Source organism: Balaenoptera borealis (genome assembly GCF_965194805.1).
Source record: "Balaenoptera borealis genome assembly, chromosome: 17".
In the NCBI taxonomy this organism is placed as follows: Eukaryota; Metazoa; Chordata; class Mammalia; order Artiodactyla; family Balaenopteridae; genus Balaenoptera; species Balaenoptera borealis.
The window spans coordinates 10,690,111-10,711,357 of NC_138876.1; the positions used below are offsets into that span (position 1 = coordinate 10,690,111).

A 21,247-nucleotide genomic window follows, 5' to 3' on the forward strand; every position below is an offset into this window, starting at 1 on the left:
ATATCAGTATTTTGGACCAAGTTTTATATACTCTGAAAAATCTTTTATATCCTTTGTATCAGATTTATTTATTCATCTGAAATTTAGAAATCATATTAGTCAGAACTCTTTTAGATGCAAATAACAGAAGCCCAACTCAACTAAAAAGGTAAAAGGGAAATTGAAAGAAACGAGGGTATGTTAAAACCAGAGGAAAATCTAAACTCAGCTGAGGTAAATGGCAGCTGAAACTTGGGAACAAATAGGATCAGAAATTAAGGACTTGTGAACGCTTTCTGAGACTCTCCACTGCATGTTGGCTTCATTCTTTTGTGACAGACTGGCTTCCTCTAGGGCAGGAAATACAGCTGCTACACGCTCCAAAGCCTCACATCCACAGGTTCTGCTACCGGGGACAGATCCTGGGGGTCAGTCAGGTCACTCTAACGACAGCCGGAGCGAGAGCAGCAAACACTTTGCCAGGCATGATACTAAATGTTTTGCTTGTATTAACCCATTTAATGATTTTATGAACCCTCTGCAGTGGATATTATTATTATACACATTTTATAGATGAGAAAACTGAGGAATGGAGAAGTTAGGACACTTGACTAAAGTCCCAGAGCTTGAAAGTGGCAGAGCTGGGGGGTCTGAACCCAGGCAGTCTGGTACCTTGCAGAACTGCCAAGTAGCCGTTATGTCATATTCATTGAAATCAGTCACACTGAGGGGATGGAGAGGTTTTTTGGTTTGGTTTTATTTTTGACTGAAGAGTTAAAGTATGCAAGACAGCAGGGACATGGTTTTAATTTTTTTGTTTATTCTTATAAAAAGGTATGACAACTGATAATATTATAATGAACTGTTCTCAGAGCTTTGAAAAATTCCATGAGTTTTTGTTCGGAGACACACATGATGTGGGTTGCCTGCACAGCCTCTTTCTTTCTTTCTTTCTTTTTTTTTTTTTTAATATGTATTTGTGTACGTATAGTAACACTAATCTTCATTTATCAATTTCCCCCCTCCTTTCCTTTTAATTAATTAATTTATTTATTTTTGGGTGTGTTGGGTCTTCGTTTCTGTGCGAGGGCTTTCTCCAGTTCCGGCGAGCGGGGGCCACTCTTCATCGCGGTGCGCGGGCCTCTCACTGTCGCGGCCTCTCTTGTTGCGGAGCACAGGCTCCAGACGCGCAGGCTCAGTAGTCGTGGCTCACGGGCCTAGTTGCTCTGCGGCATGTGGGATCTTCCCAGACCAGGGCTTGAACCCGTGTCCCCTGCATTGGCAGGCAGATTCTCAACCACTGCGCCACCAGGGAAGCCCTGCACAGCCTCTTTCTTTTGTGCTGTAGGGTTTGCCCCCTAGGAGACATTTGCCACCATCCAGAATCATTTCTGGTTGTCACAGCTTGTGTGGTGGGTTACTACGGCATCCAGTGTGTAGAGGCCCAGGATGCTGCTGAAGATCTTAACAGTGTGAGACGGACCCCTCTCAACAAAAGAATTACCCAGCCCCAAATGTTAATAGAGCTGAGGTTGAGAAACCTGTACTAGATAAACTGGGCCATTTTCTAGCTAAGAGTCACTGTTTGGGATGAAGAGATAAAAAAAATTCCGAATCTTTGAGTACTTGTGAGGAGTGAATAGGTCAGGACCAAGTATGATGCAGGGTGAGGGGTGTTAGGGTCACATTAGGCTGGGGTGCCTCGAAAGAAGGACTAAATAATGGAAGGAATTTGCAGAAGTAGATGTAGAAAAATGGAGCAAACTTGGATAGTTTCAGTATTTTCCCTGAGGATCAACTGTGTGCATACAAGTACAAAGGTAAGGAAACTTAAATCTGTCCCTTCTCCCTCTCTCCTGTACCTGATGAAGCTCTCATCGGACTAATTTTAGGACAGCATTTTAGCAATATTCTTGACAAAAGAGAGCTAAAAGTGGGTTTTGTGATTTACTCTGATTTATAACATTGAGATTCATTGACAGATTGAAGACTGTGGGTTGTGTTAAAAGAAGTAGAGCTATTATTATTTTTTTAAAGTTATTTTGTGATTTTGGGGTTATAACAACAGGCAGCATTTTTATTGAATGCTTTCTGTGTGCCATACACTGTGCTAATAAGAAGTCAGTGTTTAATCTCATTGAACTCTCATAATAACCCTTTATTTAAGATGGTTACAATGAAATGTGTGTTTTACTGAGGAAGAAAATGAGTCCCAGAAAGGTTGACTACCATCCTGAAGGGCAAACAGCTATTTAGCTAGAGTTGGAATTTTGGTTTGATTCCATAGTCTAAACTCATTTTAACACCAAATGTGTGCGGCCTTTTTGTCTTAAAGACGATTACAGTCCTCTCTCATACTGATTTTCCATCTGTGGTTGAAGTTTTGATACCACTAGGTAATTCTTTGTATATTTGGTCTTGGGTCTTGTTAGTGAGAGAATTTATATATGTTTGGAAACAGATACTCCGTGTATATTTGAAAGCTTTTAAAAATTGAAGCTGTGAAATATTTTTTTCCAAATGTTCCTAAAATAATTTATTGAATAGATTTAGTAACAATTTAAGGTAATTATTTGGATGTGATGATTTTGGAAACATGGTTATATTTTCCTTATATATAAAAGTTTGGTATTATTAAACTTTTTTACAGTGTAAAAGATAATTAAGATGAAATGTTTCCCTTTTTTAATCTCACATAGTCCATCTGTATCATACATTGTACAGAACCTTTCCAGTGAAATTCTGTGTAATAGGGATTTTAATATCAAAAATAACATAGATCCCTACCTCTCCCATATGGGGCATCATTTTAAAAGAGGGGATCCTTCTTATTAACCATATTTGTGAATAAATTAGATTGCTTTTAACATTTCTAAGAAGTGTGTGTCAGTCCATCAGATTTTGATCTCTAAAGCAAATAACTGTTATACAAATACTGTTATTTCCTCTTTGCGAAGCTTAAGTGAGGAACATATGCCATTGTCTAGAGAGTAAGTGGAGGAAGGGGGCACAGCACAGCTGGCCAGAGTGCTCTTTTCAGATTTCTTGTAATAGGGGTGAGCAATAAGGTGTTTTTTTTTTCATTGATAAGAATATTGTTACTTTTGTATTTTGTTTCATTTACATTTACCAATAGTTCCATATTTGGAGAAAAAGTATGGAGATTGGGGGAGGGGAGGGTATGGGATGCCTGTGATACCATAGTCTGCCTTTCCTATAGTTACTGCAACTACAAGGTTTGAATCTGGTTTCCTGGATGTTCCTGACCCCCTCCTTCCACCTTCATCCTCACTGAGTCATGGCAAATTCTTGGGCAAGATTCATACCATCGCATTATTTTTCCTCTGCAAATTTATGAAGTTGTAATAATTGCTGGCTCCCTTTGTGTTTGTTTGCTGTGTTAACTTCTAAGTTACATATTTTGTATATAGTTGATATTGTTGAATAATCAATCTATGAGTTAAATAACAAAAAGTTTGATTATTCTTAGGAGTATAGAAAATGTAAGAAATACTGGTTTATGTGTGGTAAAATTTTAAAAATGGGTCATTAATTGATATCTCCCTTCAGTCTTTATGTGGTTTGAGTACTGTTTTCCATGTATTCCCAATAGGATTTGATTCTGCAAGAAGGACAATATCCCTATTACTTAAGAATAATGGTCTCAATATTTGCTTAGTTGAGAAATCTATTTTTGATGTTAATTTAAATTGAGAATATATGCCTCAAACATTTTAAAGGAGTAACACTAGCATAGATATTAATCAAATGTAAATATTGCAAGTTATATGTAAAAATCTAATCTTTTTGCCAGTTTTGTTTTATGTAACTTTTTTGATATGTGGAAAAGAGGGACAAGAGCTATATAAACTCAGAGCCAAATGTGCTTTTGTTATTCCAAATTTTCAACGCCAGAAGCATATAAACCTGCACCTGTTGGTAATTATGAGCAAGCCAGCCTTTGCCGAATCCCAGGCCTCTGCTTAAAAACTTTTTTACTGGAACTAAATGATGTTGCCATTTTTATTTTTAGGTTTGCTGGCATGGGTAATCTCATTAAGGTGCTAACCAGGGACATAGACCACAATGCAGCACATTTTTTCTTGGACTTTGAAAGTAAGTCTCTTAGCCCTTCACGGCTGGTGCATAATGGTAAAGGTGAAAGATTAATTATACTCACACCACAGTGAAGGCCAGCCAGACTATTTGTTAATAAAGTATGGGGATCAAACAAAGTTTGCATGACTTTTTTCTTAATCGTAGGCAAGCATCACCATCATATGTATAATTTAGTTTTTCATTTGCTGAAATCATGTTGAGTCTGTAGCCAGTGCTGTCCTTTCATTAGTCCATGAAGCAAGTAGCCTTATGATGAACGTTCTAATAGTATGCCTTAGTGACTATGCCCAACAATCTGTTTGCTTATAATCCTATGATAATTTTTATGAAAAATCAGAGTTGTGCTGCATATCCAGAATCAATACTTTAAGTAACCTCCACAAATTACTGAGAATCCAAATTTGGTTAGAAATATATGCTTTATTTAATGGCATACAGGAAGTAGTTTAATATTCTGCTATTTTAAGGTGAAATGCAAAGGTGAGCTGTGGCCAAAACTCTTAATATTTGGCTTTGAAATAAATTGTTGTTTCAATGCAATATTAAACAAGATTACATGTGAATAATTCTTGATCAGAAATTTCTTTTTCAGAATACTAGCACTATTGGAATACTTAAAGAATTTTTCATTATAAGGCCATTAATGAAACTTGGGAGAATTTTAAGAAGAATTAGAGCAACAGTTGTGCCATTGTGTACAGGAAAACTACATTTCACCTCTAGGTCCTACATATCAGCACCTTGAGAACCCGGTTTGCTGTCTGCCAGAGCACAGTCTGGGTAACCTGAAGGACGAATTCATGGCCTAATGAACATTTTCCCTGTTACTTTTTTTTTTTTTTTAAGTAAATTTCAGATGTTCTTTTTTATAAAGGGATATTTTCTCTTTTCTCATTCTTGTCTTGACAGGTACCTTAACATGGGGAATCTTCTTAAAGTTTTGACATGCACAGACCTTGAGCAGGGGCCAAATTTTTTCCTTGATTTTGAAAGTGAGAAGATGATTTTATATCTATTTTTCTTTGCCTGCAGTAGACTGCGTTTGTCTTGCACTAAATGAATGTTTTCACTTTGCCATCTTTTTAACTTTTGCTTTGCATGACTGAGCTATGAATTGTTTGAGTAAAATTTCTGGTGCCTTCTAGAACTGGAAGTCATATTTTATAGATTAAATTGTGATACAATGTTTTTACTTGCATTTTTGTAAGAGACTCATATCTCTTAGTTGGACATTATTTTATAATTTGAGATCTCTAATGAAAATATTTGAGATTCTCTGAAAACATTTTTATGAAAAAATTTTGGTGGAAAGGACAAATGCTACTTCAAGCTTTGTTAACCAGAAGCAATATTTGGGGAAAAATTTATTGCAGTTGAGAAAAATTGACTTGGTTTCAGTTACTCTGTGTACCTATTGAAATATTTTGAATACAAAATCTGTTCATGAAGGCCATTCAGAGCTCAGTAATTTGGGCATAATATTAAAAGGTAAGTGTGAACCTTAATTATTTAATCTTTGCAGATAATTAATTTGAAAAGTTAAATTCATTATATGTATTTATTTCAGGAATTCATTTTTTTTCTAACTCTGAAAAGAAAAATAATGGGTTCACAGACCTTTAAGTAATTTGCCTTCTGTTTGTTTTATGTTGCATGACCTATTATAATATGGTCTAAGAGTGGCAGGTAAGTGTCATTGACCCCTGTGCATGTTGAAAAGCTTTTGCTTTTTTGGCTGTCAGTGTTGCTTTAGCTTGTCTGGTTGTCAAATTGGGAACAGTGATATTAAATTGGTGTTTTAGTGTGAATCTTGCTATTTTAACTCATCATTAGAAAATTGTTAGGAAAGGGTGAAGAGAGAGCTTTTAGGTTATAAATCATGTGACCCCCTCCCCGCATTTTCATCTGCGATTAAAACATTTGAACAGATTTTTAAATACTTAAAATTTAAGACCTTTTCTAATTTTTAAAACAAATAAATCTCTTAAAATAAATCCACAGAGACATTGCATTTTTTTTTTTTTGAGACATTGCATTTTTCCATCAACTTCAGTTTAGTTTATGTGATATTATACAATTCATTCTATTATGAATAATTTATATATTTTTTCTTTAAACCAGGACAGTTCATATGAGCACATTAATTTATAGCTTATCTCCATTTGATGGGATAATTTGTGGTCTCTGATATTTTTCTTTTATTACATTCCTATTAATGTTCCGTTACAGTTTGGGTACTGTGTGCAGGCCAGCAAAGAGTAATAATGTCAATATCAGGACCATATTGTTTGGTTTTTAGGGGACAATGTTACTGAATAGTAGTTTTCTTGACCCTTCTCAACAATTTAACAGTGCTGTTTTAAATGCATGTTTAGCATGAATTTTAATCAGCTTGGGGATGTTGAGCAGATTGCTGACTTGAAGATTATTCTTTCAGATGAGGCAACTTACATTAGAGCTGTATTTTAGTTTATTTGCATCTGTTTCAAACTTGCTGTTGTATATTTTCCTGCTATTCTGTCTCCTTTTTACTCTTTGTCTCAAGTTCCTTACGTTTGCAGAATCTTGGCTCTGATATAGTCAAGATCTTGTTCAAGACTTGGCACTTGATCTTTTTATAAACCTAGCATTATGTTGTGGTCAAGTGAAAAGCATGAATTTACTGTAGTTTAATATTATTTGGTCTTGGTTTTCTAATCTTTGGGAGTTTAGATCATTATCCTTAAAATTTAAATAGCTAATTTAGTAGCAGGAAAAGGTAAAAATTGCTAACAAGAACAATAATAACCAACAATGAAGAACTACATATAAAGTGTTAATGTCTTAAAGGCAGATGTAAATTAAATATTTGTTGCTTATATCAGCCAATGTAGAACTTTTGGTTTGACACTTACTGGTACACTGTAAATGAAATTTAGTGAAAACAAACTGCAGACTAGGCCAGAGTTTGTCCCTTGTTAATTCTTAGTTACATTTTTAAATGTTTTCTTTTGAATCTAACATCAGAGTTCTCTTAATCAATTTTATCTCTCATCCATTTGAATATTTGTCATCTTTTTGGAAATATGCATTTGTAAAAGTGTATTTTAATCATTAGGCTACTATAGTGACCCCTTGAAACTTCCTTTCTTTAACCTGTTTTATACCAGATTCAAAATTGCCAACACAGTTGATTTGCCAGTTCATTATGATTACTGAGGGTAAAATCATATCCTTTTATTAAATAGAGTGTTAGTACTACATTATTTATTTCTAGATGAACAGTAATATTTAGGTTACCAGAATAATTTAGCTTTACTATTTCCATCATTCTAATTGGTTAAATCTAGCTCAGTGCATCTGCATGGTTCCATACAGACAGATGTACTGGCATTTTGCATCAAGCTGTATAAAAATTAACTATTCTAGTAATTTTAAACTATGATTTAGTGGAATCCTGTAGTTTACCGAATGAAGATGGTCTTTAATCATTATCCCTTAATTTACGTGCTTGCACACACACATACTGTTTTTCACTTCAGTTCAGCTTGCCTCCTGTATGCCAGCCAGTAGGTACTGGGGATGCAAAGATAACTAAGATACATCCCTCACCTTTGGGGAGTTTTCAGTTCAGTAGAATAGAGAGAAATACAAATCATTAGAATAGATAGAAATGCAAACTAATTATTTACATAATTTACATCATTCAAGGTGTAGGTGTAGTTCAGGAAGGGGATTAACTTTACCTAGCTGTGAGTAGATTGGGCATGGAAGACTTTCTGATGGTGATATTTGAGTTGGGTTGTGAAGGGTGAATTAGAATGTTTCAGGCTAATTTAGTGCAGAATGTTGTAGAAAGAAGGAACAACATGTAAAAAAGCCTTAAGGCGTGAAATGACATTCTGTGTTCAGTGAAACATATCATTATCTACTCGATGTACTAGAAAGAGGGTCTTTTTCTGAAAACAAATTATACCTATATGATTTTAAGAATAGTGGTTTAATTAATATGTAAGTCCAGAATTGCCCCCTACAGTTTGGCAGCAGTTACGTTAATGACAACATATTAAAAGCAGTGAATTGGGGCCTGCACAACCTCTTCTAGTTCTTGAAATTTCTTATTTTATAATGACATTGTTAATTTATAGGTCATTCTAATGACAGATCTTTAGCCTGAGTAACTACTATATCTATTAGTTCACTAGATTGTTTCTTGGGAGAAGAGGGACTTTTATCCTTATGTCCCCTCCCAACCTTAGCATAGTGCTCTGTAATCATAGAAGTTCAGCATTCATTAGCTAACCTTGATTTAGTTATCTCCAGGTAGGCCAAAATAGGAGAGTAAATATAGGTGGTCATTTGTAAGTGAGAAATGAATCTTACTTCCTTTGATTCTTTGTTATAGTGCCTTTCCACTTAGTCATACATTTCTTCTAATTCTTGTGTCTTTTGTGTTGCCTGTTCCGCTTACCCGCCATTTACAAAAAATATTGATAATACCCACTCTTTTAGTCTAACTTTGTTTTTCCATTTTATTTTTGTGTATTTTCAATTGCTTTTGCCCCATACTTGGAAATTTCTGGTGGCATTTTCTTATATTTATTTTTCTAAAATGATGTAGGATTATATTTATTTAGAGATAAAAATGCATAATAACCTTCTTTAATACATGCTGGAGGCATATTTATATCTCTGTACCTTCTCATTCATTCAACAAATATTTATTATGGAAAATCTACTAGGTACTGAGTTTATATACTGTACAATGGTATGTACTCTACATTGAGGTCCCTGCCTCGATGAGACTTGTGGTGATTGATAGACTAAATTTTTAATGAATGAATGCAAGATTAAAGCAGACAGACCCCTTATCACAATTACAATTTTTACGTGCCTTTTAATTTTTTTCCTTTCATAGATGATCCTTTGCCTCCTTTTGTACCATAACAGCTTCAATTTTAGCAATTATTTTCAGTGACTCTTCTGTAGGAAACTAGTGTGAATTTATTAAAATAATTAATTTTACCTTCAAATAGTATGAGCAACTGAAATATGCTGTAATTTCCCTTGAACAGCTTTTAAAACTAAGCTTGATGAGTAATCACTATGGTTACTCTCAGTAGTATAGTAGATACATTTTGCAATCAATTGAATGTCCGTCTGTTAGCTGGCTAAGTGATATGTTTTTCCTCAAGTAATAAAAGTTTTCATTTTTTGCTATGAAAAATCAAAGTGACAAGTCTTGGTTGTATTATATGATACCATTTTTGGAAAAAAATGTTTTATTTTATGGAGTCCTTTCCCCTCCCTAGTATTTCACCCTTTTGCATGACTTGCTATCAGTAAAGTAGTGCTTACCTGTCTGCTATTTTCTGTTTGTCTTCATCTCTACAGCAGTCTTCAGCAGCTTTCAAAATTATAAATGTGACTTTCCTGTGACAGTCTAAAAAATGTTTAATCAGTGTGGTGCTGGGTACTTTTTCCACCCTTAGGGGAAACTGGAATCTTCTCCTTTATTTTTAAATTTCTTGGTATTTATTAAACCTTTAATAATTATTAACCACTTCCAAGGTCTATTTAAATCTATCTGATAATGTTTCTTTTGTATGTAATTCTCAGTGTCATATTTTTCTGTTAACAGCTAGTCACCACACCCAAAATACATAGTTCAGTATGTTCAAACTTCACAAATATCTTTTACTATATAATAGTCAAAATATTGTCCTTTGTCATGAATTCCCACTTCATGAATTCAAACTATGATATGTGTCTACTATTGATGTTATGTCTGTAGTTTCACAATTCCATATGAAAAGTATAAAACTGCTGTTTTTGCATGTAAAACTATTTTTCTCTACTGCATCTGGTGTAAGTATAAAAGTTATGAGGTGTACCTTTTTTTTTTTTTAGTGTGTGTCTAACTATGACTTTGGAGAACATGGTCTGGCTAAATGTGAAAAAATACTACTACCAAATGACAAACTCTGATTTTTAAAAAATCATTTAACTATAATATCAGTATTTGCTCCTAGTAATACCTTTATAGCTTTGGACACAGACAGGGTCTTTTTAATTTTTCAGTTGACTCCTCTTGTGTAATTATTTTGTCATAACATTTTCATTAAAAAAAAAAAATACATGATTTCTGAAAGGAAATTTGAAAAATAAGGGAACAGATATGAAAACACAAATTCTTAAGTTGGCTTTGCATGTGAATGTTACTTATTGTTGCTGTAGTAATGTCTTAAGTATGTTGAAATTAAAATTTGATACTGTACTTGTTAATTTAAAAAATATAAATGGTATATTTTTGACTAGTTGGCAGGTTTAATAAATGGAATTGAATTATGACTTGCCCCAAGCACAAAATAAAGTTACAGGTTTTAGGCATCTGGACTCCTAGTTTCATGTGTGAACTAAGTTTGTAAAATTTTTCTAAGGAAAGGAATAAATAGATTGTTGTGTATTTATGGGGAGGTGGAATATGTGCAGAAAATTCTAGGTAGTAGTTTTATATGATTGGTGAACAAGAGATTTATCAGAAATGTTCTTAATTCGTATTATAAATTTGGCCTGCCTCCCCTACCTCCAGAGTAAGAGAAAATTTTAGCATGGAGGAATTCTGACATCAAAGTTGCTCTCTAAAACATTATGGTAATCATAATGTTTATTATTTTCAGTGCTTTATGCCTTATCTGTAGTATTGGATATAGTCTAGTTGGAAAGATTTATGAAAAACTCAGTTTCATCACAGAGTGGCCAATTCTCCCCTCCCCCACCCAAAAAAAGAATCAAGTGTATTGAATAAAAAAGATTTATCCTTAGAGAAACAAATGACCAAGGTATTGAAAATGGGATTTTTGTCACCTCGAGTCTAACAGAGAGAAATCCAGAATTATTCATCTATTAACCTATGTTTTGTGGCTAACACCACAGGTAGTGGAAATGCCCATATGTTTGTGTTCCTGATTATGTTTTTTATAAGTATAATTTTCCATTTTTCCTCTCACTCAGTCCCAAGTGTATAGGAACTCGGTTTTTGCTTTAGTATTTCAAAATTTCAGTGATACTATTGTATCTTAAAGTATCTAGTTTTTAGTAGCCTAGTGATTCTGGAGCAGTTTCATAGTTCGAACTCCTCTGCACAGGAATCTGGACCTTTTGTTCATCAGCAGAGAAGTTCATTGGTATAGAATATAAAGGTCTTTAGAAAAAAGGAGCATCTAAAAACTATTTTTTTTTTAGTTTCTAATTTTTTTATATCAAAACTCAGTCATTAAAATGAACTTTATAGGAAAATAGTTTGTCTTAAACCATAGATGAGCAAGATGTATTAATAGGCCTTTCATTTCTGTTGCATTAAAATAGATCATTACTCATACATTTACAGTCATTACTGTTAGTGATGCATATAGTAGAAGCAGTGATTATTAACACTCACAGTTAAAATTTTTGAATTATAATCCTTTTTTGTTTAATATACCACGTCATGATTTGTAACTTAAATAGTAATGTTTGGTGTCCCCTTGCTTCTTTGTGATATTTACAAACTTGAGGATAGTTATTCAAATGTAGAACTATGGAAAAATTGTCAGTCTTTTCTAAGAAGTGCAAAGTTAGCACTGGACAAAATGTTAGTCATCTTTAGAAAATCGGATTAATCAATGCTTAGAGTTATTACACGTACTAAAAAAAAAAAAATCATGTGACGCTAAATTTTCTTGTGCTTTCCTGCTATTTAGATGCCCAGCCTACAGAGTCTGAGAAGGAAATTTATAATCAGGTGAATGTAGTACTAAAAGATGCAGAAGGCATCTTGGAGGACTTGCAGTCATATAGAGGAGCTGGCCATGAAATACGAGAGGTAAAGCATGTTTATACATTTTCCAGTAAACTAAAAATTACTATGTCCCTCTTTTTAATCTCTGTTATTTTCTATACTTTATTGTCTGTTTGCATATTAAATATTCTATTTAAAGGAAGATCACTTGTATTATTTCAAAAGTGGTTGCAGTGATATAAGGGGTAAAAGGAAAACAAGGTTCTATAAATATGTAATTTATATATATTAAAGAAAAGTTTATTTTTTTGGTTTATTCTCACACCTGAAATTTACAGTATCCATGGTGGCTATTTATATTGTGTTTGGAGGGGAGAACATGAGACTTTCTGTGGCTTTTTTTGGTCCTGCCAGTCTATTTTTCTGCTCCTCCTAAGCTTCCGAGGAGAAAGCTGAAACCATCCTTGTGATCTGGACCCCCTCAACTCTGTCTGATGACTTGATACCACAGAGCAAATGTTTGGTGTGGTCTCCCTCAGCTTTCTTCTCCCAAACCTCTGAACTTATCCAGGTTTCCATCCATCTTTTTTTCCATTTCTTCTGGTTTTTTTGTTTTTGTTTGTTTTTTTTTTTCAGAAGAAACTGTCTCTACTTCTTACCAAGACTAACTTCTCTACCTTTGTTCTCCACCCTCCTCTGGAACTTTACTCTTTTAATTTCCTTCTCTTAATTACATTTTCTTTCTTTTTTCTTTTATTGACTCCTTCCCGGTGCATGTACGCATATACTCAAGTGTCCTGTACTACCCAAAGAAACTCCCTGGCCTCTGGACCTTATCTCTCTTTTTCTCATTACATTTCTTGAAGGCATAGCTCACACTTTGTTGCTTCATTTTTTTCCTGCCCTTGTGTTTCTGTTATTCTTCTCTGTAACTAATAGTGCAGAGGTTTTCAAGGATTGATCTCTTGGGTTTACAGACCATATGGAACCTGATTCCTCTAATGACATTTGGAGTACTAGTAAAGGAAGAAATAAGCGCACACACCTGAAGACACTTGAGTCACTAAGTGTTTTGGACTGAGGGGCCACAGGTTTGGGTGATTGACTGGATGTTTAATGTAAAGGAGAAGGAGGAGTTAAATGATTCCATGGTGTCTAGTTTAGATTAGCAGTTGGTGGTATCATTAGCAGGGAAGTTATAGATAATGTGAATTCCATGTTTTACCTCTCCTTCACTGGACTGCTTGTTTCCTGAGTGTCTCATGTACGTACAGTTACTTGCCTTTGTTTTTGTCTGGAATATGCCCTTCTTTTTTTCTTTTCCTGTTCAATTGCTATCCTTCCTTCAAATCCCAATAATCTTCTACTTCCCTGTACTCTTTTGCCATAGCACCTTGCACATGTTTTTTTATGGTAGCCATCACTTTTTTTTAAACCATTGATATATGATGTCTGTATCTCCACTGCTGTACCTCTAGCTTGAGGAGGGTAAACTTGGTTTCTTACTTATTTTTGTGTTATCAGCACCTAGTATAGTGCTTAGTAAGCAGTTAGTAACTGTTGAAGAAATAAATGCAAGAGCTTTAGATTAATCTTGCCAATATTATTAGCTTGAGTAAAACCTTAAGATCTCAGTAAATGAAGGCATGTAACCATTTCTGTGAATTTCAAGTTCCCTAAACATATAAAAGCTGAGTATATACCAAATATATAAAGAACAGATATAACTACCAAAACTGCCATAGGTCAATGTGAAGACTTAATTGACTTAGTAGAACAACCATTCTACCTATGAGAAAACACACAATAGAAAAATGTTCAGGTTTACAATAAATGCCCATCACTGTCAAGAAGTTTTACTGCATTCAGTAATAAAGTGTTAAAAGTTTAATATTGGTTGGTTTATGAAGAAACAGGTAGTCTTAATGCAAGTGGTATTGTAGAATGGTATCTTTTTGGAGGTCAGTTTGGCAAGGTATAAAATTAGATGTGTAAAATTATTTATACTCTTCTATCAGATACATAATTTTAGAAAATATTCTCCAAAAGGCTATCATTCGAGAGAGAGGTAAATGTAAAAACCTTTATGGCCACCTTATTCATCGTAGCAAAAATGTGGAAGCAATTCATAGAGTCGTTTTGAGGATAAAGTTAGATAATCCATCAGCAAAGACACATAGAAGCTGACACACAGAACATAGACTGAGAGTTTACTGTTATTACTATGCTAATGATGTGGATTATATATATATTTGTTTAAATAGTACTTTATTAAACATGATTCTAAAATTGAATAAAATTTGATTTAAGATATAATCTATTAAATAAATAAAGCTTATTCTCTAGAATAAACCACTAGAGAGGGAAATAAGAACTTTTCCTAATGCTTTGATGTATCCATAACAGTTTTAACATTTTTGAAAATGAAAGTTATAATACTTGCTCCATGACAACCTCACCATTGACATTTTACTTAAGGGCCCTTTTTCATGGTGGGCTATGATGGGTGCTGTACCAGAAATGTTATCTAACAGCAGTAAAACTGATCTGAGAGGAGAAAGAATCAGAATTATAAGGAGAACCATAAAATGTCATAAAAGAGCAGACAGTGTCTTCAGTTCTAAATCCAGGCAAGGCAGGGCCAAGGAAATAGTTAACTCTATTCAGTTATGAAAATGGGTGACATTTGCCGGAGCATTTTAATATTATGAGAATGAGTTGATATTTAGAAAATCATTTTTAGATCCTTGCAAGAAAGGTTGGATAGACTTCTGAGGAGAAGAAAATAAATTTTAAAATTCTATCTATATGCATATTTCCCAAGTAATAAACAAATTTTTACTACCTGATATGAAACCGTTGAGACTGCACTTGAGGCTAAAAGGATTTTTTCATATACATCAGGATACTATCACAGTCCCTTTGAAATAGTCACATTAATACAATGTGAAATAAGGGTTGTTACATGTTGTAATGTCTGGTTTTCTTTAACATTACAATATTTCTAGATAGTCATATAAGTGGGATTCATTTCAGACTCCTATTTGTTTATATAAAAAAAATCAAGAAAATTTGAATACAGTGGCAAGCTTATAAAGCAAATTGCTTAAACAATGTGTAGCCCATTTATTTAGTTTGTAGCTAATTTATTTGAAGCATCTTCTAAATCTATCTGGCTTCAGTTTTATTTTGCTTTCTTATTTTTTGGTTTTGTATGGATGGAGTCAGAGTACTAGTGTCTTGGGAAAATCTAAATGTGCCATTTAGATTTCTGATATGTTATAAACAGGAGTTGGTTATGCGTTTCACCTTTCAGATGGTGTGTTTAGCTCATTTGAAGATGTTAGAGAAAGCAAACCAAGGTGTGGAAAAATGGTGAAGAAAGGCATCTGTAAGCAAAAGGAAGATGAAAGCAAGAAAGTATATTTCTTTGGGAATAACCCTCTATATTTACAAATGATTGCCTGATGGCTTGGAAGACTGGACAGAGAAAGAGCATATTCATGTTTATTTTAGAGTCTCTAGATTATGTTTTATTTTCTCTCCTTTCACATTTGAAGCTAGTTTTTCACCTCATTCAGGAAAACCTAAAAAAACTTAGACTCCAGAATAGGATTTTGGTTACAGGGAGGGGATAAGTGACAATTTCTGAATCACATTTTTCAGGCTGATTTAGGTTTTTAAGTGTTTGGTAACTTTTTAAAAACTAGTTTGGACCCTGGAATTTGAATGATTGAAAGTTTATTAGCCTTTTCCCGGAGTTGGGTCTTATTTCATTATTGCCTGCCTTTTTTGGTTTCCTTTTATTCTATGAAAATAATCCTTAAAACAAAGAATTTCTAAGAAAGCTTGTCTGTGATATTGGAAACATTTTGGTTTCTTTTTGTGGCTCTAAAAAGTATCAAGGCATAATATACCTAACAAACATACATTGTGTCATTTTTTTCCCATCTATCCATATCCATTGCAAGAATAACGAAGACTGTATTATAATAGGTTTAAAGTATCCATGGAGTTGAGAAGGCCACTCTTAGCATTTCTGGGTCCATTATTCTGAATTTCATGGACTGTACCAGGGTTTCCTGTGTTTGCCCAAACCTATATTTTAATGTAAAAATAATACTGTTGTGATTTAAAAAAAAATCTAACTATTTTTATTCTTTGGATTTTGAAGGCCATCCAACATCCAGCAGATGAGAAGTTGCAAGAGAAGGCATGGGGTGCAGTTGTTCCACTAGTAGGCAAATTAAAGAAATTTTATGAGTTTTCTCAGAGGTTAGGTAAGTTGAAAGTTTTGTCATTATGACTTGCCTAGTGAAAAAGACAGTTATTGATACTGGAAGTTATTTACAGTATTTTATGTTCATATTGCTAAATTTATATGTTTCATAGGTAAAGCAGCTTGGTAGACTATGAGATTATAGCACAATCTTCCTATCATCCTGTTCAACCAGGTGTTCAATTTATTTAGACCATTTTCCTCAACAAATTTTGACTTCCATAAGGAAATTTCTGATTTTTTGCAGCCTACAGGGTGCTACTATGGGAAACAGCTTGGTAGAATTTCTCTCCAGCTCCATAGCACATCCTTTCCCATGTGTGGGAACTAATCCAAGGTCTCCTGGGTTATTTAGATTTTTGTGTTCTTAAGATCATGGCTGATTATGATCGGTTCATGTACCTAAAACCGTACAAGATGAGAAATAGGAAGCTAATGTTATATGCGAAGTTATCGAGGGAGTCGTTAAGTAACAAGAATTCATAACCATCTGCTTCTTCCCTCACATGGGAAAAATTATTCAGAGATCAGAATTGTGCCTTTAATACAGTGAATAAGCAAAATTGGAGTTCTTTTTCTTGGAGAAGGAGGAGGCAGAACAGGTAAGATTTAGCTATTGAGCTGCTTGTGTAATTTGAAAGATGTAAATTGGAAGAACTTTACTTTGTGAAGTTGGGAGCATAGGGGAGGAGTGGTATAGATGTGTGTCAGAAATTTGAAACATTTCAGTTTAAGTTTTTGATACGTGTTTTTATATAGTTTTGCTTTTTGAATCATATAAATGTGTTATATATTCTAAATAAGTACATACAATTTGATAAGGAAACCAGTACTGTAAGATAGAAGTCAACTGGGGGCTCATAAGCTAAATTTAGACCTGAGATACGGTTTGTTTGGCCCGCATGGTTTTTAGAAATTCCTGATGAATTGCCAGGTTTTAAAATTGGTAATTATTTGTGTTGTGTGTGTTTTAAGTCTTCGGTTGCTTTGGAAAAATCCATAGCTTAGCTAGCAGTTGAGCAATGGATCTGCCTCTCAGTTGGCTAAGCTAAGTGGCAAACCGACTCTGTGTCCATTAGTTAGGGCATGTGCTTTCTAGTTTGCAGTGGGTCTCTACTGCATCCTGGTTTTTTATATCTTGCTCTCTTTATGTCTTTATATTAGCTACTTGGCCATTTGTGTTTACAACCTCTGCTTCAAAGTTGAAGTTCTATTATTATTTTTTTTTAATTTGAGCTTTTTATTTTTTTAAATATTTATTTATTTATTTTTGTCTGCCTTGGGTCTTCGTTGCCGCACAGGCTTTCTCTTCACAGGCGAGCCATGGCTACTCTTCGTTTCGGTGCGCGGGCTTCTCGTTGCGGTGGTTTCTCTTGTTGCGGAGCACGAGATCTAGGCGTGCGGGCTTCAGTAGTTGCCGCGTGCAGGCTCGGTAGTTGTGGCTCATGGGCTCTAGAGCGAGGGCTCAGTAGTTGTGGCACACGGGCTTAATTGCTCTGCGGCATATGGGATCTTCCCGGACCAGGGCTCGAACCCGTGTCCGCTGCATTGGCAGGCGGATTCTTAACCACTGTGCCACCAGGGAAGTCCCGTGAAGTTCTGTTTTTTTTAAAACGCCCATATGTTTTAAAAAGTAAGAATTGCTATTTTTCCTTAGATGCAGTATACACTGTTAAATGCAAAGACAAATAATAGTTGAGATAGAAGTGTTTGTGTAAATTGTCCTTTTCTTACTAGAAATAAGAATTATCAATTAGTTTCCTGGAGCATGACAGTCAGTTCTTTCAGTCAAGTGTCTACGTAGTCTGTAGCTTTGTAACCTCAGAGAGCCTAGGTCTTTTCATTTTAGTTATCTTCACTACTTATTTAGAGTTTTGTTGTGTTGCTAGTTCCTAGATGCTTTTGAAGTTAAATTGCTTTAGATGTTGCTCAGGTCCTACTCAAGTTCATCTTGGCTTCTTAGCATTTGCCAGTTAAAAAAAAAAGAATAATTATAAAATAGACCAAACCCATCAGGCTTACATATTTTCTCATATTTTAACTACTGGAATTACATCAGTTTAGTGTTGTGTGTTTCGGCACAGGTGCTGGGTTCCATTTCAGCAGAGGATATAGTAACACAGGTAATAGTAGAAAGCTGTCAGTTTTTTATTCTGTCATGTGGGAGCCTTGAACCTTCATTGTGTAGTTTAGGGCTTCTGTAAAGGTATGAACAAAGTACAAATTTAAGATCTGGTGGTTTACTCCTCATCTCTTGGCCAGTAACCTGGTTTATAATGTTTCCAGTTTCCTTGCTGACAGGGTACATGTCTTTGCTTGCATGTGATAGGAACTCAATGTTGAATGAGTGAGCAAGTGATAGATTAATGAATACGTACATCTGATATATCAAATATGTGTCGGATATTCAGGAGAAGCAATAATAATGGATTTTAGGCTTTCAAGGCATAATGGCCTGTGTTTGAATTCCTCTGTTTGCAGTTATTAGCTGTGTGGCCTCGGCTACATCATTTAAATTCTCTGAGCTTCAGTATCCTATCTGGACCTCCAGTCAGTTGAACCCTCTGCTTTAAGTCCACTTAACCTCTCTTGTCTCTTTTCTTCCTACCTCACTGTTGAGCCAGAGATGAGGATAAACACCACAGACAGCACACAGAGCACCGCACAGCTGTGAAGATGCACGTGGTCCTTCAGAATTCCAAGACGGTTGCTTGGTTCAAGCACTACAGATAAACCACGGGGTGTACTCCAGAAGAGGGACGCTGATCCCTTGCTGGTTTGCATATTTGTAGACGGACAGGGAAGGGACCACTTGACTAATTTGGAAGACACTGAGCTTTGCCAACATGGTTTAACCTTGCTGGCACGGGAAACATCCTGTACTTGCTTGTTTCAGTCTGAGGCCTTCCCAGTTGAGGCAGCTATCTGAGCGAAGGTTGTGTGGCCAGACAGTACATAAACTGCTTTGTGTCTCCTCAGTCTTCCTGCTCCAGGGGCTTATAGGGGCCACCTCCAGGGGTCATAGTGCGTGAGTCTGTCCAACGTGTTGACCCCTTTTCACTGGGCTAAATTTATCAAAATCTGTTCAAAAGGTTCTGAAGTGCCCACGACAGTGGTGGTATTACCTCTTGGCTGTTTCAGACCCCCCCGCACTCCATATCCTTTGGGTTCTCTTCTGGGGATTCAAAGAGTGCTCTTTGATAGTGGATGGTTGGCAGTTGGTGAGAATATATGGTTCTTGTCTGTAAAGGAGCCTTCTCTTCCTAGTCATCCGTTGTTTCCCCTTCTGGATCTGCTTTGTGGACTGATCTGTCAGTATTTCTCCATTCAGTCTCTTCCTTGCAGCCTTCTTACATAACTTTGGCTTCTGCACTGGTTTACCAGCTAATGTTTTCCAGAATTTAGGGCTTAAGTAGTCCACTAATTTCCTCCTTGCCATCTACCTTTTGTAAGAGTCATAACCACATGATTTTGTTTCAGGAGCTTCATCAGAGAGACCAATGCCTACATCGTCTCTTCTTTGACCTCCCTTTCTTTCTAACTCAGCCAGAGACCTGAGCCACCTTCTGAGATCCTCTGTCTCTGATTCCCCTCTTGTCGCAGGGCACTGTAGTCTAGTAGGACTGTCTTGTATCAGCAGAGGGCCCCAGGCTGATCTAGCTGCTTCAAAGGCAAGTAAGCAGCCTTATCATTTTGAGTTTCTCTTTCATGGCAGATGTGCCATTGAGGACTTCAGCCGTTCACGGACAGAAGTTCTCCCCAGTCATTGGCCATCCCAGGTCATCCATGACCTGACTCACCCCTCGGTGTGGGGCTGAGGAATGTCTCCCATTCCCCAGAGCGGTGAGCACTGTAGATGCTGGACTTCACCCTGAGGCTGGATCAGATCCAGGAAATGAGAATTTCTTTTTTCTTTAACAGCTTGTAACAGTATTGGTGTTTTTTGTTTTTGTTTTTAAAATGGTTTTTCCTGTTCTCACATCTCTCAAACTTTGTTTTTCCACTTACATTAATGCTGACACATGAGATGAGTATTGGGAGAAGTAAGCCATTTTTCAAAAGAGCCAAAATTTTTTTCCTTTTAATTGATCCTCACATCCACTCTTGCACCTCTATAAGCCATCCATACTCCCACAATGTGTTCTCCACACTGCAGATGAAGTGGAGATATTAAATGCTAATCTGATGATGTCACTACCCTGCTTAAATAGTTTCTCCAGGGACATTTTGATGACACGGCCAGGGTGCTTATTAATGTGGCACACAGATGGTCCTCATGTTGTTTTAGTCTTAGGTTCCTCTGCTTCTTGCCTCTCCATTCCCCTGTACTGGTTGTCGTGCGTTTCTCTACTACGTCACGCTCTTCTCAGTTCAGGATCTGGCTCCCTGCCCTGTTTGCAAACTCCTGCTCGTTCTTAGTGCACAGTCCAGTCTCAGCCCAGATGTCGTGTATTCAGGGAGGTCTTTTCCTGAGTCTTGAACTAGGTAAGGTCCCGTTTTTATACCTTCCCACGGTGCTGTGCCCTTTTCCTTCTTTTTTTTTTTTTTTTTTAATAAATTTATTTATTTTTGTTTGCATTGGGTCTTCGTTGCTGCATGCGGGCTTTCTGTAGTTGTGGCGAGCAGGGGTACTCTGTTGTGGTGCGTGGGCTTCTCATTGCGGTGGCTTCTCGTTGTGGAGCACAGGCTCTAGGTGCACAGGCTTCAGTAGTTGTGGCACATGGGCTCAGTAGTTGTGGCTCACGGGCTCTAGAGCACAGGCTCAGTAGTTGTGGCTCATGGGCTTAGTTGCTCCACGGCATGTGGGATCTTCCCGGACCGGGGCTCGAACCCATGTCCCCTGCATTGGCAGGCAGATTCTTAACCACTGCGCCACCAGGGAAGCCCCCCTTCTCCTTCTTAACACATATCCCAGCTGTAGTAAGTTGTCTCTCTTCTCTGTATAATTAGGCTCTCTGTGGGCGTAGGGCATGTCCATCTTCATCTGTTTCCCCAGTGCCTGGCACATGTTAGACCATCAATACATTTTCTGACTTACTATAAAGAAAAAGATAGTAGCTATCATTTGGAGTTACTGTGTGGATTACAATTAGTGTCTAGCTCAGTACCTG

At 36.0% G+C, this 21,247-nt stretch overlaps 1 protein-coding gene across 13 annotated transcripts in view; it reads left to right on the forward strand.

Moving 5' to 3' along the window:
* The window catches only part of CYRIB (CYFIP related Rac1 interactor B), a 150,654-nt gene that overhangs the window by 114,121 nt on the left and 15,286 nt on the right, over positions 1-21,247 (forward strand). For 7 of the 13 annotated variants that reach the window (XM_082363119.1, XM_082363122.1, XM_082363116.1 and 4 more), the window contains 3 exons: positions 5,008-5,090; positions 11,820-11,941; positions 16,032-16,137. In XM_082363119.1, coding sequence (XP_082219245.1) covers positions 5,018-5,090; positions 11,820-11,941; positions 16,032-16,137 — 301 coding nt within the window. In that variant the 5' untranslated portion in view covers positions 5,008-5,017. Of the gene's footprint in view, positions 1-4,012; positions 4,096-5,007; positions 5,091-11,819; positions 11,942-16,031; positions 16,138-21,247 lie in introns of all 13 variants that reach the window. The other 6 variants (XM_082363117.1, XM_082363113.1, XM_082363115.1 and 3 more) reach the window with 3 other exon arrangements.